The 19,188-nt window shown below is 41.5% G+C and overlaps 1 protein-coding gene across 4 annotated transcripts in view; it reads right to left on the minus strand.

Moving 5' to 3' along the window:
• Positions 1–19,188, minus strand: part of NR3C2 (nuclear receptor subfamily 3 group C member 2) — a 302,223-nt gene that overhangs the window by 88,115 nt on the left and 194,920 nt on the right. For all 4 annotated transcript variants that reach the window (XM_084755685.1, XM_084755686.1, XM_084755684.1 and 1 more), the window contains exon 4: positions 5,928–6,044. In XM_084755685.1, coding sequence (XP_084611811.1) covers positions 5,928–6,044 — 117 coding nt within the window. The remainder of the gene's footprint in view (positions 1–5,927; positions 6,045–19,188) is intronic.

Below are 19,188 nucleotides of genomic sequence, written 5' to 3' on the forward strand. Positions count from 1 at the left end.
TGGGGTGTGGTTAGGAAGAGAGAAGATAATTAGGACCTTGGGTTGCATTTTTAAATGTACTGATAGGCTCTTGGATACCAGGTTCTGTATCTATAAAATGGGTAGAAGAGACTAGAAAGACCTTCCAGGTCTTCCCTCTGCTGTGGGATTAGGACACAGCTGAGCTCAGAACACTGCGGAGGATTTCTGGGTCGAAAGGCCAATTAGCTTCGGTTCTGTACTCTATAAATTTTAGGGAAAAAGACAAATCCTATGTAGGCTTTCAGATCACTGGAGGGCAAGAGCAAAGGGATGAATTCCTGTTCGGCAGTTCCCACAAAGCAGCAGGGCCTGTGTGCAGCTTGCGGACTCTGAGACCTAGTACTGTGGGCCGCAGAGTGACAGGCTCAGTCAGCCTAGGGCTAGGAGAAACGGTGGTGTTCCTTCCCACTTCTCTGTTGACACTCCCACATCCTCTACTGTGGGATGCATGCAGCATGAAGCTCAGTAGGACTTTAAAGAAAAAAAAAATAGTACTCAAGGTGGGAGGGAGCCAGAGTGTCTAGAGAAAAGGGGTAAAGTGTATTTTATAGTTTTAAAATTTGAGCAAGCCTGTCTGCTTGCCTGTCTTCCTTCCTTCCAAGGTAGAGATGTAAATATGTAAATATTTACATTTTAGTTACAATTACATATTTACAATTGTAAATATGGTCAGGGGTACTTGTAAATCAACTGACAGCACCAGGAAAAATGATTCCAAAGTAACTTGCACCTTGTTCCCAGAGTCACCATCACTAGCAGAAATTTTTCCAAGTAGTGTATGGTGTCACCTTATCCCACAGAGGGCCTTAAACAGACCTAGAGGGTGCAGGTTGTGAAACTGGCAGATTTACAAAAAAGGATTAAACTAAATGCACATTTTCAATTATAAAACTTGTATCACATTAAAGGCTAAACCTCCCATTATTTTCTTGTAACATGATAAAAAGAACTTGTGTTTTCTGTCCCAAACTGAAAGTAAAAAAGCAAGGCTTGAGGAGAAATTATAAGGAGGAGGAGGAGGAGGAGGTAGAAGGAAGAACAGAAAGAGGAAGAGGAGGAAGAAGATGATTAAAGCAACAATAATGATGACAATGATGATGATGATGATGACAAAGAGGAAGAAGAAGAAGAAAAAGAAGGAAATTGTTTCAACTGAACAATCAAAACTGATCATCAGTCCATGGACCAGAAGTCTTTAAACTCTAAACTGAACCTGAAGAAAACCATTTTCCAAAGGCCAGCTTTCATCACTGACTGTCTAGTGTGTGTCAGTGGCATCAAGAGCCTGAGCAAACTCTATCTGTGTGTGCTGAAGCCAGCAACTGATGAAGGGCTCTGTTCCACGTCCCATACTGTGATTCACTTACAGGTGATCAGAGACACAGGGAAGACACCTGCGTGCCACAGTGTTCTTCCAGGCTAACCCAAGTTGCTCTGTGCCACAGCACCCACTCTGTATGGCGGAGTAACACCAGGCATGGGCTGGCTCCAGCAACTGCCATCTGAGTGGTCCGTGCCACTCCCTGGGGTGTGTGCCTGCTCTGTGGTCTCTCAACGGACCTATTAACTTACTGCTAAAATGGACAAAATAATAGCGATGCCATGAGGATTAGCTGGGAGGGTACACAGAACAGGCTTGTAGAGTCCTGTTGAGACCAAGAAAAGGAAACCCCAAAGTATGGCAGCTGGATGTGCTGAGGCCTTTGTGCTGAAAACCAAGGTGTCTTAGAGCTGCTCCCAGCGCTGTAGCTTGTTCTCCTTGTCTCACTGAAGGCAGCGAGGGACTTTCTATAAAACTGCCCTATCCACTTACAGCAAAGTTCTACCAAAAAACCCCCACACTGGCCTTCTATTGTTTCCCTGACAATTAATCCACCAATGAAGAATAAGCTCACAGCTCAAAGAAATTGAAAGTCCAACATCATATCCAGTGTGCAGGCAAGCTGTTCCCGGCAACTGCCTGGCCTCCTGGCCTATTCATTTCCTCTCACTTACTCTCCCTATAGCGACATCCACGAGACCTCCCATATGACTTAACTTATTTCACTTATGGGGGGTATGGTGGGGAGTTCTTTTCATCTCTACAATGAAGAGGACATAGAAGTCTCTGGAAATAGCAGTCATTCATTCATTTACTTAGCATGGGAGTATGCGATACTAGTATACCACTGGGGATAAAGGAATTAAAAAATATACAGGAATGAAAAAACAATATTGAGTATATTAACAATATATACAAATAAATCATCCTTTGGTGCAATTTAAAAAATAATACTAGACATTTCAACCATGCTTGCTAGGGGTTACTGTTACTGCTGCTAAGCTACAGGGTCTCAGTACCTCCTAACAAGGGGCTATGAGCTGGAGGCTAGGTCTCACCCATGGTGTGCTATTGGAGGGTGCTTTTGTCCCTGCATTCAAATGCTGATTTCTGTTCTCAGAGATCTGATTGCAGCCCAGACTTTGGCATTGTTATTTTTATGAAGCATCTCCTGTCTCAAAGTTGTGTAAACATTGTTCTCCATCACTTTTGATTGGTTAAGAAAATGCTGAACAGCCACTACCTGGCCAGGAGAAGATAAGGTGAAGTTCTGGGACCCAGAGAGAGAGGGGGGGTTGTCTCAGGTGGGGACCTGGGACTCACTATGAGGACATGAGTGGAGAAGGAGCAGCCAAGGACAGACTAAGATGGCAGATAATGGGCCATGTGTCTGGGCGGGAGGCCAGGCCAGCATAGTCAAGATAGAATCAGTATCTGTCCTGATATGATGCCTGTAGCTTTTAATGAATATAATAGGTCTCTGTCATTATTCAGGAGATGGGGCTGGCATAGAAAAGCCCTAATTTTACAGTGCACTAAGGATCTGGTGGGATCTTTAAGAGGTAGGTTGCAGTCTTGAGAAGCTGGAACTCAAGCTCCTTCCTCTTTTTTTTATGTTACCATGGTTTTACCTCATGCCACTGCCATCACCTTGCCACATCTCAAAAGCATAATCATAGCCTGAAAACTGTACAACTACTGGGAGCCCAAACAAACCTTTCATCTTTATAAGCTCATTTCCTTAGCGATTTGTTACAGTATTGGAAAACTGACCAACACAACCAGCACCCAGGATACATGCACACTGAGTGAGAACTTCCTTTTCACTGTAAATTTACTCATGTCACTCTGGCCTCAACCCAGACAATAATTATGCTGGTCAACGTGTGCAGAAGATAAGGGTACCAGCCATGGGCTGGAGGTGTCTCGTCTGCGGCTACATGACTAAGAGGTGGCGGAACAGAGGTCTCTGCCCATCTCTCTCCTCATCTCTATTTCTGAGCTCTCGGTAAGGCCCTCTGGCATGCTCTCAATTTCACCACCTTCCCATCATCCTCCACTTGACTTGTAAGAGCTTCTCTGTGTCACAGGCTTCCTTGTTTACACCCAACTAGTCAGCCAGAAGATTCATTCACCAAGACAGAAAGAAAGTGAAATCATACTTTATTACATTTTCTAATATTTTGTATATGTAATGTGCACACAATACTGGGTTCAAATGCAACATAACATTCAAAGGTGCACAGGATATGTGATAGCAATCAGGGCATCTCCCTTTACAGCCTATTATTTTTTCTAAAATGGATGTGCAATCCATAGTATAAAAATATTCTATTTTGCAACCTTAATTTGTTTTTGATGAACAAAATGGTGGCTATAAGTCTGTATTAGCACATATAAACCTCACTTGGTTTTAATTAATATTGGAAGAGTGTTCTGCATCTTAATCCATCTTTAATGGATGTATATTTAACACATTTTATTCATCATCATTTTCTGTTATTTTAAAATTTTTATATCTTTAAAATTATTTTATTTACTTTTAATTTAAAACAAACATTATTATAAAATTTTTCATATAAATAAAAGCATCACACACAGAAGTCAATCGGACATATATAGAGTTAGAAATGGCATTAGAAAAGGGAGCCCTGAAGTCTCATATTAAAATTTACACTTTCAGTATTGAATGTATTTTATGTATTGTCCTGGCCAATTTTATATTGATTTGATACAAGCGAGGGTCATCTGAAAGACTGTGAGCCTCAATTGAAAAAGTACTTCTATAAGACCCGGCTGTAGGGTGATTAAATGGGAAAGGCCCAGGACATTGTGGGTGGTGCCATCCCTGGGCTGGTATTCCTGGGTTCTATCAGAAAGAGCTGAGCAAACCATGTGAAACAAGCCTCCATGGCCTCTGCATCAGCTCTTGCTTCCAGGTTCCTGCCTCCAGGTTCCTGCCCTGCTTGAGTTCCTGTGATGATTGACCATGATCTGGAAGTGTAAGCCAAATAAGCCCTTTCCTCCCTAACTTGCTTTTTGGTCATAGTGTTTCATCACAGCAGTGGAAACTCTAAGACATGTACCTATTCATTATTGAGACTAAAAGAAGGAAAAGAAAGAAAGAAAGAAAGAAAGAAAGAAAACAGAAAAGATCCAGGATAGCATTAGAAGTAGAAAAATAAATTAGCTTTATATACTTTCACTTATAATTTGTATCCATTACCCACATATCATTTTCTTTTTAAAAAGATATGTTTTTTACTTGTGTGTGTGTTATGTTCATGTGAGTACCTGTGGAGGCTAGAGTTAGCGGGAGTTGTGAGCCAACTGATGTGGGTGCTGGGAACCAAATCTGGGTCCTGTACAAGAGCTGTGTTTGGTCTCAACCACTGAGCAGTCTCTGCCACCCCTCATGCACCATTCTTTTTTATATTATAAGAATATACTTAGATTGAATCTTAAAAGAACTGTTGAGTCACAGGCCATAAACCCAAACCCTTTATGGAAAGAGCTAACCTCCTTTCCTTAGGCGGCGTACCAGTTTATGCTCCCACCTAAAGTGCACTATGGAGTCTGACTTGACTTTTCTATTCTCATCAAAGTCACAAAAGCATTCTACTTTTGCCAATTTGCAAAACAATCACATTTTAAACCTCTCTTATTGTGATGATATTTAGAAACTTTCATGACTGCCAAGGCAGAGCGGCACTTGCTTCATCTGTGAGCACTTCTGCCCTCCTCACCCTCTCTCTGCAGAATAGGGAAGCGTTGTTTACATGGAAGGGGATGCTGAGCCCGGTTTGTAAACTGCAGCTACATTCCTCCAGCTTCTTGGTCTCTGCCATTAGAGTCTTATTTGATTTGTAAATAGTACTGATCTCCTAAGGGTTTTCACCATATGTCTTCTGGTTTTATTCTATATTTGGATAAAAATCTCTATTTAGAGAATTCATTTTAGTGTATGTAAGAGTTTAGCTTCAATATTCTTGCCCTGGTTGTTAGGTACTCAACAAAACACTTCAAACAAACAAGCAAACAAACAAACAAACAAGCTCAACCCATCCTTGCATGAATGCTGTGGCATGCCAGCACATGTGGTGTGAGTACATTTGGCAGATCTCCTCCAGGACTCTCTGCCTTCCCATCTGATGACCAGTGCTGCAGGCTTTCTCACATGAATGCTGTGTACTTTTTCAGATGGTTCTAAGTATTTTATTCTTTCATTTTACAGCATTTCCCTCTCATATATGTTGCTCTTGGGATTAAGAATACATTCCTTTATGTCACGTGCTATCATCTCGGGACAGATGATAATCACCAGCTATAACTTTATGCAGAAAGCAATTGTTTTTGTTTGGGTTTTGGCTAAAGATCCGATTCTTGAAATTAAGAACGATAGCAATTCCCCTTCAGTTCCAGCTAGGAAATATTTTCCTGTGAAAACGCACCACCATGAAAGCATAGCTTTGCTTTTATGGACCCTTGGAAATTTTGCCCCACAGTAGCTCCACCTTTGCTTTTTGTCCATACACGGGCTCTACTGATGTTACAATGCATATCAAGCTAAGCCCACACCACTTACCTCCTAAGTTCATACCAGCTTGAAGACACTTCTGGAGCCTGCAGGCAGGACAATTCTTTCGCCGAATTTTATCAATGATGCAGTCATTTCTTCCAGCACATAAATAGTTGTGTTGCCCTGATTTAATAATAAGAAAAAAAAAAAGTTAAAACAACAACTATCAGAATAGAATAAAACACTAACACATATAATCAGAATAGGGTTCTTTCCCCTTTTCTACTTTGACATTTCTTCCGCATCACAGGAGTGGTGAACAGGTTTGTGGATGTTATGGGCACGAGGTTGGCACAGTATTTATGTCCAACGGATTCTTACATAGGACGAGGAGCCACCTTTTCCCACTGTTTGGCTTTGCTAAGAGCTGCATTTCTTTCAAACATTATAACATCACCAATCTCAGCAAAAGGCCATATTTCATCTCTAAGTTGCAAAGCCTGTTCCCCACGGACACATTGAATTTTACCACAAAGACTTTTAACTTCACAGTAGGAGATGTTGGTCTTTCATTTTGTCAGCCTACCTGGAACTACACACCAATCAAATGCGGACAGAGCACAGCCTCATAGAGTGCCACCTACCGGCAGAACGTGGAATCGTAACCTAGCTCTATGACTCATTTGCTTATTTAAAATATCCAGGAGGTGCCAGATACTTGGAGAAGCAGTGGGAATGCGGCGATGAACCAGGCTGACAAAAGTCTCCACTTGTGTTACCTTTCATGTGACCAGTGGGAGAAGGGACAACAGACAAGGTTGACAGATATAATGAGGGGACACTGAGACAGTACATGCTGGGGAGGAAAGGGAAAGAGACATTTCTTCTGGTGGACAGAGTGTACCAGGAAGCTCTCACAGCAATGTGATTTCTAAATAAAAGTGTAAAGATCCTCCAGTGTACGTGAGGGGAGACCGTGGCAGGGGGAAACAATGTAGAAAGTAGTCCTTGGGTTTCAGGAAGAAGATGGGCAGAAGAGTGAGTGATGGCAAAGGGACTAGGCTAACAGGAGCCTGTCTGCAGGCCCTTGGAGGCCACGATAGGTCTTTGGATGCTATTCTGGAGGACAGGACTTGAGAGCTTGAAGCAGGACCACTCTAATTGCTGTATGGAAAGCTGATGACAGTGGATTAAGGACAAAGGCCAGAGAATGCAATCACTGCACCTAAGGGAAGGATGAAAGTGGCTTGCGTAGGATGTGACAGGGTGAAAGGTCAGAGTCTAAGGAAATCTGAAGATAGTTCTGATAGGAGTTTGAGTGAGTTGAAGACCTAAGACCTAGGCTAACCAGCTAGGACAATGAGCTGCCTTGATTACAGTAAGAAGATGCTAGGCTTGTGGCTTGTGGGGAATTACCCTAGCTCGGTCCTGGACATGGTACGTCATAAGTCTTCAGGAAGATGTGTTAGCAGGGAGGTATTTGGGTGTGGCACGAGGAAGAGGTCTGGGGTGGACATACTTTCAGTTCAGGTTGTTGGTTTAAGTCATGGGACAAGTTGAGATCATGTGGTGGGTGAGCACAGACTGCAGAGAGGAGTCCTGAGAGTGACGCATGAACACCAGTGTATACCAGATGGGTACACTGATGGCTGTAACGCAGTGCCAGGTTAGGTTAGACTCCTTTCTCCAGCCACTAATACCATGTCCCCTTGATAATTTCTAATTATAAGAAACATCCAACAAACTAACCTAGAGTGCCACCTCTGTACCAGTTTAGTAAATCTTTTTTTTCTTTGTTTTCTTTCTTTCTTTCTTTCTTTATCTCTTTCTCTCTTTCTCTCTTTCTTTCTGTTTTGGTTTTCCAAGACAGGGTTTTTCTGTACAGTCCTGGCTGTCCTGTAACTCACTCTGTAGATCAGGCTGGCCTTGAACTCAGAGAGATCCACCTGCCTCTGCCTCCCAAGTGCTGGGATTAAAGGTGTACAACACCTCCACCAGGCTTCTAGTAAATCTTAATAAAATAATAATAACAGAATCTATTACTAACAAAATGAAGACATTAAATCCTGCCTTATTAACCTAAGAGTCTTTTTTTTAGGCTGAAGGTTTTTTAATGAATATACAAAGCATTCAAGGTCCATACTTAAGGCAGCAACAAATGATAATATAACCAAGAGGCTTCTTCTTTTAAAATAAAACCCCAACCTCTAATGCAGTACTGTCTTTCTGAAGCCCCAGGACAAGCCTACCTTGAAGGCCAGGCACTTGTCACTGCTGCTGTTCTCTAAAGAAAATCAAGCTGAATCGGTGAAGTGAGGAACAGCATCAGAAACCGGATTCTGAAAGCCTGGTGGCACTGGTCTTCCTCGAGGCCAGAGGGCTTTCTAAAGAGCAGTCGGCATAATAATTTGCTGGCAGTCTAATAGCATGTGGAAAGTGCTCTTTGGAAATAATAAACAATGGAGCATTCTTTGAGTCAAGCACACTCATTTGACTAGGCAGACTTTCCATTGGCAACTGGCATTATGTGCCTTTCACATCGTATGAGACTGAATGCTCGGCCACAGGTTGGAGGCAACTTTAAAATGTAAAGAAATAATGAAATGTAATTTTAATTTATTTCAATTCACTAAGGATTTGTGGGGGACCACCTATGTGCAAAGGCCACAAGACTTGCATAAGGCATTGGTCTCGTGGGGTGTAAATTTCTTTTCACTTCTATAGGTTGATAGCAAATGTAACCAAGTCTCATTGGCATATAGAAGTGTGCAAGAAATGGTTTCCACTTACATGGACATGGAAAATTTTCTCTGTTCTTTTTAGAACGAGTGGCTTTCAAGGCTGGGACGGATTTGTGAGCAGTATCCTTTAAAGAGACAGGATCCTGTAACAAGCGTGGAATGCTTTCCTTCCCCGGCTATGTTCCATCTGCCACGGATAGCACGGGAGAACTGTAGGAGACTGCTGCACATATCTTATAATAGATTCCAGATAACTCTCTTTTATACTTTTTTTAGTTGTACAAACATCAAAGATTTGTAAAATCCAATTACAATTTTAAGAAATATGTATGGGTTTTGCCTGTGTGTCTGTCTGTGCGCCACGTGTGCACACGGTACCTAGCATGCCAGAATAGGGTACTGGATCCTTCGTAACTGAAATTACAGTTGTTTGTGAACCATCATGTGGGTGTTAGAAATAGAACCTGGGTCTTTTGGGGGTTCAGGCTATGCTCTTAGCCACTGAGCCATCTCTCTAGCCCCAGCATTAAATATGAATTGCACTTATACAAATGTGTGATTTAAGCCTCATTCTTTAGTCCCTATTACACCCGCAAGAACAGATTAAAAACAAGCAGAGAGAGAGAGAGAGAGAGAGAGAGAGAGAGAGAGAGAGACAGACAGACAGACAGAGAGAGAGAGAGAGAGACAGACAGACAGACAGACAGACAGACAGACAGAGACAGAGAGGGAGAGAACAGGGCTGGATGACGCCAATGCTGTTCATTCCCTCTTAGAAACCTGTGCTCTCTTAGAGTTAAGATTGGAAGCCCAGAAGAAGTCAAGTCTTAGGCCATGTGGGATAAATACTTTTCTACAGAAATGCTAACATAGGCAGACAATCAGAGTCCTGACCAGCAGTGCTGGCCAGGAAGGACAGTGGCCATTCAGCAGGCCCTGGGACGCTACTGCAGATTTCTGCATGCAGAATGTGTGGTCCAAAGCCATGCTCCAGAAAGGCTAACCAAGGCTATGTGGCAGGTAAGTGGAGCCAAAGCGAGGGCCACTGTTACAGGTCCACAGAAACGTTCAGAGATGCCTATATGAAAGTTAGTGGCTGCCTACCAGTCAGCATATAAAGCCACAAGAATAATTTTGAGTTAAAAAGAAAGCCAAATAGCTGAGAAAATAACCTTGCTTTCTTATTGAGTTATATATCCACTGTGAAGGCAATTCTACACTTCAGCGACGACATTGCACCTTACAGCAGGTAAGTCTCCTGCAGATACTTACCAACTTTTCAACAAAGGGGTGGGGTGAAAAATTTAAAGGTGACAGGAGTGACCAAGCTCAGGGAGACACTGGAAGGAAATTAACGACTAAAAAGAGAACCTCTGTTGGCAAGGTTTGTGGTTGAGCAGCTTTCCCCGTGAGAGCATTGTGATCCATGTAATACAAGATGTCTAGAAACAAACCAAGCAGAAAAGCCTCCATCTCGCAAGAAGAAGAAGAAGAAGAAGAAGAAGAAGGAGGAGGAGGAGGAGGAGGAGGAGGAGGAGGAGAAGAAGAAGAAGAAGTAGAAGAAGAAAAAACCCAAATAAACCAAACAAAGCCAAAAGCAAACCAACCAACCAAACAAAAACAGGCTTTGCGACTGTTAAAAGATAGAGATGGGGTAACAATTGAGATGTAATATGAATAAATTAATAAATTATATCTTAAAAAGATAGAGATGAAGAAGAAAGAACTGGAAAGGAAGGAATATAAGAAGTGGATAAGAGACCCCAGAAATGATTCGAAGATATCAAAACAGGCAGGGTAAAGTATGATTTAAGGCTGAAATACACGAGGAGGTATCTCAGAGGTTTCGCACTGAGGGGAACAGAGCTTGAATCCTACAAAAATGAGGAGACACAAAGACTTCTGACTTTCATGCCCTAAAAGGAAACACTGTACCCCACAATTTGGACAAAACAGATACACCGAAAGCAAAAATCAAATTAAAAAAGGCCCTAAAAGTTAAAGATGATCTGCCCAGTGATTTATTCACTAATATATTTCTCAGAGAAATATAAGAAAACCTAGAATCTTCAGGATAATCAGACTATAGTAACAATTGGGAACACAGAAGTAGAAAAGCAGGAGCCAATGGAAAAAATAAGTCAGTAGAAAGAGCTTGATAAACAACCTGAATGCTGGAATCAGAAGCACCTGGGATTTAGAGTATATTAAAAAAACAAAAACAAAGATGACTACACGGAGTAAAGAAAAGAGGACTGGTGACATAGAACCTGTAAACAATACAGATAGATGTACAACCAAAAACATATGGAAATTTAAGAATTGAAGTGTTTAGCATTTAAGAATTATGGGCTGGAAAGATGGCTCTGTGGTTTAGACCACCACCTGCTCTTCCGGTGGTCCTTAGTTCAATTCCTAGCAACCACATGGTGGCTCACAACCATCTATAGTGTGATCTGATGTCCTCTTCTGCAGATAAAACGCTATATACAATATATAATAAATAAATAAATCTTTTTAAAAAAGAATTATTGTTTACAATTATGAAGATACTGGATGTTCAACAAGAATGCATGGATGGAATTAAATAAATATAATCAGAAATTGCTCAAACCGAAACACAAGGAAAAAAATTTAAAAAAATAAATGAATGCAATATCAGTAGTCTGTGGGATAGCACAGATTACTTAGGACATGTGTAATACAATTCCAGACCAAAAGGAAGAATGGATCAGAAAAATATATGTGAAGATATTCTAATTTAATTTTTAATGCCAAAAGATAAATAGAAACAAAATAACTGAAGCACAACAAGTCGAGTGTCTAAAATACAAATATGAAAATAAAATTCTTAAAAGCAGCTGGATGTGGTAGGGGAAAACTATATTACATAAGAGGCTGAGTAATGACTATTTTTGATCAAAACAACCGAGGCCAGAGCTACTGGTAATTGACAGCTGCTGGGGGGGGGGGAGGGTTAGCTTTCGTTAGGGTGTGGCCTCTGGGAACTTGAATACACTGCAGCAGATGGCTACATACCCAAGGATATATACCCAGTGTAAACTAGGTTGTTTAAAAAAAAAAAACGAGGACACAAAGTGAGTTGTATGTTATAGATGGAGGGTAGACCTGGGAGGAGTTGGAAGAAGACGTGATTATCATCAAGCTACAACGGTCGACAGCTGACCTCTGCCAAGACAGGGTAAGCAAGTCCTCAATAGTTCCTGCCTCGCACATATATCTGTCAGATATATTGGGTCAGAAGGCTGAAGATGATGCTCCAATGTTATAGAGAGTGTCAGGTGACTGTTCAGGCAGCAAACTGTCATTTTTTTTCATTCTGGAAGGTACTAACCTGCACTTCTGGTTCACTCAGGTAATTAAGTTTTATTCCTTCTCAAATCTCTGATGGAGTTGAAGACCAGATAGTTTATTCTTTCAATTAAGCCTAGTAGGTTAGGGGTTAAGATGATTTTAGAACAATATAGATGTTTTAAGTTAATAGAGATGAGTTATGATAGATATTGACCTTCATTCAGAAATTTAGACCCAACAAGATTGGAAAGATGTTTACTTCAAGTTTGCCAAATACAAATGGCCAAATCACTCGGAATGTAACATTTATATAATTCCTAGGTGACTTGTGGTTCTCCCTGCTGTATGTAGTTTATTTTATTCATGTGTAATAATATAAATATATACATTAAAAAGAAGCATAATAAAAAATAAATAAAAACAAAAACGAACAAAAAGAAATTCTCAAAAATAAAAAAAAATGGATTAAAAACAACTGAGGCCAGAAAGATGTTATGCTTTTTCTTTCTTTTTTCTTTTTTTTTAAAGAGTTTCTAAAATGTGTTTATTTATTTACATATTTTTTTGAGCCAGACTATCATTATCTATAGCCATAGCTGGCCTGGAACTTGCTATATAGACTAGGCTGACTTTGAACTCACAGAAATCCACCTGGTACTGCCTCTCGAGTGCTGGGATTGACGCTGTGAGTCACCATGCCCTACCTAACATTTACATCTTAGCATGGACACAGCAGACTTTCTTCTGAATTTTCATATACACTTGGTTTTGGAGGACCCTCCCTCTCCCCCCTCCCCCTCCCCCCTCCCCCTCCCCCGCTCACTCTCCTTCCCCCCCTCCCCCCCTCACTCTCCCTCCCCCCCTACCCTTACTTCATTTCTACCGCCCTCAGCACTCTCTCTACCCCCTGCTTACTTCCACTTTATTTATTTATTATTTTTATTTTTTTACTTGTATTGAATGACTATAATTTACACATCATGCACCAAAACCCCTCTCCTTTCCCCAGTCAAATAAGATAAAACAGACAAACAAAAAATCCTGTCACAGAAGCTGTAGTGTATCACACAGTGTAGCCTTTTGTCCACATATGTTTACTTTCAAATGTTCATTGCCACTAGTCATGGGTCTGGTTTGAGGCCTACACTGTTGTTACCGGATCCTCACTGGGACTGTTGTTGGATATCCCATTGTTGCTGTGTGTCAAGGAGATTCTTAATCTTTGAATCTGCAGGTCTGGCCCCTTCATGTGTTTTAGCAGGTCATACATGGGGTAGATGTTGGGGTGAGAGCGACCCAGAGCCCTGGATCAGGGCCTGCTCCCTTGTCCTCAGGGCAGGGCTCACTCTCCTAATCCCATGTCATCATGGCAGGTCCTGCTTTCCCGCTCCCATGTCCTCAGGGCAGGGCCAGCTTTCCTGTTCTGTGTCATCAGGGCAGGGATGGCTCACCTGCTCCCTTGTCCTCAGGGCAAGGCCCACTCTCCTGCTCCCGTGTCATCATGGCAGGTCCTGCTTTCCATTCCCATGTCATCAGGGCAGGGATGGCTCACCTGCTCCCTTGTCCTCAGGGCAGGGCCCACTCTCCTGCTCCCATGTCATCATGGGAGGGCCATTGTGCTTTTTCTTTAAAGGCTATCATTCTTGAATATTAAAAGTAGTTATCCTAATCAAGAAGAAGCGAAGATTTCCCCCCTTTGGAGAAACAAGAGCTAAGACAATTTGTTTGTGGCAGAATTGTATTCTAAGAAATAAAAATAAAAAGTAGTTCATGTTTAAGGAAGCTAATGCCAATTGGAAATTTGGGCATACAAAAAAGTAAAAACTGAAAATAGTAAATACATGGGAAAATTTTTAATTAATTAATTAATTAATTAATTTTGGTTTTTCGAGACAGGGTTTCTCTGTATAGCCTTGATTGTTTTGGATTTGCTTTGTAGACCAGGCTGGCCTTGAACTCACAGTGATCCACCTGCCTCTGCCTCCCAAGTGCAGGGATTAAAGGTATGCATCACCATGCCTGGCTTTACATGGGAAGAATTTTAGAAAATTTAATAAAAATACATTATTTTAAAATATACATATACAAAATACTGGATAGAAAAAATTCTACTGCTGTAAGTTTTGAATATTTATATTTGAAGTGGTATAGATGAATTCTAGGAAGTCTATGGTAATTTTACATACATACATACACACACATATAAACACACATATATTGTTGTCTTTGGCAATGGTCTCAAACTATGGTGCCTTGTGTATAAACATTACCTAAGAAGTCACTGGGAATTTATATTCACTGTCCCCTTTCCAAAGCTCTGTGATAGATTGCTGAAATCTGTGTTAGTGTAACCATACATTTGATGCACATTGAGAACAAATTTATACAACATACCATACAACACTACAAAAAATAATAAGGAATGTAGTTTAAGAGAAAGTAGAGATATGAAAGAGAATACTGAAAAAATACATTCAAAGGAAAAATAGGTGAACAATTAACATAAGGAAAAAAAGACAGATATAAACCCAAGCATAAATTCTATTAAATGTAAATGGACTAAATATTTGAAAGTCAAAGATGGTGGAATAATTCAAAAATCAAGATACAGTATGTGCTAAGGTGTATTTTAAACATAAAAATATTGAGAGATTACAGCTTAAAGGGTGGAAAAATCAATATACAATGCAAACAATAAGCGTGAAAAAGCTGATGTGGCTACATTAAAATCAGACAAAGAAGTCTTTAAAACTTTAAAAGAGTACTGCCAGAGATACAGACGATGACTGTATAGGTGATCAAACTGGAATTATAACAACCCCAAATACACAGACACATAATAACAGGTCGTGTGTGTGCGCGTGCGTGCGTGTGTGTGTGTGTGTGTGTGTGTGTGTGTGCGTGCAGTCAAATAAAAACTGAAAGCAAAAAGGCAAAAAGCAAAAGATAAAAAACTATCAGCATCTGGGAAAGCAACTACTATCTAGATAGTTAGGGAAGGTACATAGGATTTGAACATTATTATAAACATTTTCATCTGTGTCCATTTGGGTGACCCAAATATGTATGTTGTTCCAAGCACATGCAGGAAAATCTGATATAGTACTGTGAAAGGGTTGAAGTTATGCACATAATATAAAGATATTTATAAATGGAATACACATGAGCAAAATAAGTGGTCCATGTCATTGAGAGCAAGGCAACATATTTATAAGTAACTTATGTGTTAAGGAAGAAATCAAATGGGAACAACTGGCTATTTTAAATTTGGTAATAATGGAGACAACATAACTCATAGGATCCAGCTAAAGCAGCACTTAGTGAAAATATTTTTATGTTTATATGCTTATATTAGAAAGGTATAAAATTAAATATCTAAGAGTCTACCTTTAGAAACTAGAAGGGAAAAGAAACTAAACCCCAAGTAAATAACTCACGAGATAATAACGTTCGAAACAGAGACAGTACAGAGCGCATTCTGTCTCAGGAAATCTAGCTCATTCATTGCTCAGGTGCGGTGCAGTGATCCCCTCCCACCACAAGGGGCCCCCAAACTGGAAGTGAAGAGCAGGCAACGCCTGGGGATGGGCGCTGAGTGGAGGTCCTCAGTGAAGCAGAAGGGAAGGGATGGAATCCTGCTTATGGAACAGAAGTTCTAGTGGAAGCAGTGAACATTTCAGCTTATTAATTTTTTCTTGTCAAATTAATTTTAATAAAGTCAAGGGCTATTTACCTAATGAGGTTTTTTTTTTTGTTGTTGTTTACTTTGTTTGTTTGTTCACTATCACTAGAGTAACCAGTATGTAAAATTCACTTTTTTGGAGGGAGATCTAAAGATCAGTGGGTTACTTCAATACACAATGTCACTCATGATTCCCAACTAAGTTTAAAATCTTACCACCTGTTCCATCAGCATCAATACACTAATACCTGCATACTCAAGAATATCTACAATTACAAGAAAAATAATTTACAGCTTTATAGGGGACTTCAAATGTCCTGTAGTTTTCTAGCATATTCTAATTAGTGCTTGTAAAAATGAGTAAATTCCATTTAGCTATCTCATAACAGATAGTGTAGAAAATATTTCAAGAAAACATACATTTCTACAAAATGGAGGAAAAAAATCACTATATATATATATATATATATATATATATATATATATATATATATGAATATATGATTTGGCTACTCCAAAATGTTCCCTTATAAACTCCTGCACAAAATTTATAGTGTAGTGCTCTGCTAAACACTACAGCGAAATGGTCCGTATGCTAATGAAGAAAGTAGAGATGTACAAGTAGCACACTGCATGGAGAACTGAGGCTGCATGGATGTTGCAAGACTTAATAATGTACCAACAGTGCATTATTAGGTTGATATGTGCATGCAGCACATGTAACTTATAAGTTAGTAAAGTGTGTTGTGTAGACACAGACCTGTAGTAAAGAATGTTCATCCAAGACTCCTAAGTAGCTGACTTACAAATGATCCACAGAAACAAATATGGGTTTGCTCCATGTCTAGTGCTCTACTGGACTCCCTTCCACACTATACCCATTAATGAAACGAGCTCTGAGGAAGTATGGAGGCTCAATGTAGTCTTTGGGAGGTAGAGACAAAAGGGTCAGGGATCCAAGGGCAGTCTCCTCTGTATGGCAGATCTGAGGTCAGCGTAGGCAACATAAAACTCTGCCTAAGAAAGAAACAAAGGCTAGAGTAAGAAAGAAAGGAGGGAGAGAGAGAGGGAGGAAAGAAGGAGGAAGGAAAAAAGGAAGAAGGAAGAAAAGAAAGGAAAGGAAGGATAGAAGGAAGAAAAAGAAAAGGAAGGAATGAAGAAAGAAAGAAGGAAAGAAAGAAAGGAAGGAGAAATGAAGGAGGGAGGAAAGAGATGAGTTCTAAAGATTTTCAATAAAGCGATGGAGGCAGGAGTAGCATTCTGAGGCTGAGTGGCCAGTGAGGTGCTGCTTTGGTAAACTGGGCCACAGGTTCTTGACCCCACAGAGGCTACAGCATTCCCTAGTGGAGCTGGTCAGTCTGTGCTGCCTGCGATTGTAGTCATGTTTGGGAGGAAAGGCAGTCAGCCAGTCTAGGCTCCAGAAGGCTTCCAAGCTGAGGGTCAATGTGGATGGAACACCAAGATGCTGAGGTCCGGAAGCATGGACAGCACAAATCCAAAGACTGCCCAGAAATCCAGAACTTGAGAGCTCAGAAAAGAAACCAAAGCAAATCAACAAAGCTGAGTTCAAAACACCAAAATATAAGCCAGTATTATTGTTTCAAACTTTAAAATTGCTTTTAACTGTGGGATAATTTAGGAAGTGCTTAAAAAGTAAACATTGTTTCAAAAATTCCAGAAAGCAATTAAAGTCATTATTGGCTTTTTTACCTGGGGCCAAACAAGAAAGACAGGGCGAGAGTCATGAGTGTCTTATAGGCTCAACAATGTAAGAACAGAGAAGGCGAAAGATGGAAGGCACTGGGGAGGGGTGTAGGAAGTAATCTGAGCTCAGAGGCTGGCTCAGCCACAGGGGAGTAGAAACCCGCATTAGAATGCTTTATATTTTGGAGTCTTGGTCTCCTAAACTATAAAGTGGAAACACCAGTGCCAAATTGGTAAATGGCAATATTGGTCCAAACAAAAATGCATCAACAATCATTCCTCTAGAGGCACTGCAGGTGTGGCTGCTGTGTCATGTGTGAACCAGTAGGTGGCAGAGAGGAGAGAGGCCATGTCTGTGCTAAGTGTTCTGACCTGTGAACATCCCAATGATTAGTAGCTTAATACTTCCTGAAAGAAAGAAAGAAAGAAAGAAAGAAAGAAAGAAAGAAAGAAAGAAAGAAAGAAAGAAAGAAAGAAAGCCCGAGACGACTACCAATCGGGTGTGCAGGCCAGGATGGGCTTCAAGGGTGCGAAGCTAGCCAGAGACTAGAAAAATCCTGTCTGGGACAGAGGGCCCTGGGTGGCAGTGAGCTCTAGACAGATGATTCTCACATGAGGCCACTCGGGCAGGCAGGCCCAGACAGAGAGCCAGCCTTGCAGGCTGAGGGCAGGGAGACATGCCCCAATATGACCTCTTCCCTTAACATACAGGTGAGACATAGCACTCCTGAGACCACTCCTGAGATGACACCAGACACTCAGGGCCTCTGGGCACCACCAAGAGGAGCAAGTAAGCAGCAGAGAAACGGAAGAGAAAGAGAAACAAATGGACGTGGACACAATGGAGACAGCCTGATGTGAGTAGCCAGTGACCTGGCCACCTGGGACCATGGTGGGGCCCTGGCCTGTGCTGCCATCTGGGGCCATGTCTGGGTCTGAGACCCTGCAGCAACAGAAGTCTGTTACCACCAAAAGCCAGGTGGACATCCCTTGTCTGGCCTGCTGCCTGGGGAACAGACTGATGTCTGGGGCTATCAGAACTGGCCTCGCCTCTCACCTGGGCTTCCTGGAAGAACTGGCCCTGAGGACATGAGAGCAGGTGAGCTGGTCCGACCCCTAGCCAGCTGCAGTCATCGGGAGAGTGCCCCCCAAAACACACATAGAGGGAGTTGAGGGTGAGCCAGAAGATATGAGTATAGGAGAACTGGCCCTACCATTCTTGTCCCATGGGGTAGTGTGGACAAGGGAGAGTTAATCTCCTTCCCACTAACCACTAACAGCCAGCAGGAGACCTGGCGCTGTGGTCATCAGTGGGGGATATGGCCCTGCACTTTTCCTAGGCAGCACAGTAGAATTGGCCCTGCCTCTTGTCTGCATGTGGTGGCATGAGAGAGAGAGAGAGAGAGAGAGAGAGAGAGAGAGAGAGAGAGAGAGAGAGAGAGAGAGAGAGAGAGAGAATAAAAGCAGGAGAGCTAGCCCTCCCACTCACCTGTCTCAGCACTTAGGAGAGTGGGTTCTGAACCTCAGCTGGGCAGCACCGCTGGTGAGAGGCCTCAGAGGGCATGACAGCAGGAGAGCTAGTGGACTGGCCAGCTCAGATGCCTCTCAGTTCCAGATCCAGAGCTTTGAATTGGCCTACTCCAACACCTCCCCCATTGATGAACTGCTGGAGTATATAAAGAGGCTGGTCCTACAGACCAAAAGCTACAGGATCTCCATGACACAAGGCAACAACAGGATATCTGAGAGGAGTCACAGTGAGGTTCCAGTATTGATAGAGTAGCATAAGCTACAGGCCCATGAGTCATTACGGTGAACATTCGCAAGCAAAGAAGTGTGGACAAAAGGGTATACATTGGCACATACTGTGACACGCTACAGCTTC

Source organism: Acomys minous, assembly GCF_964271855.1.
Source record: "Acomys minous genome assembly, chromosome: 14".
NCBI classification, from domain to species: Eukaryota; Metazoa; Chordata; class Mammalia; order Rodentia; family Muridae; genus Acomys; species Acomys minous.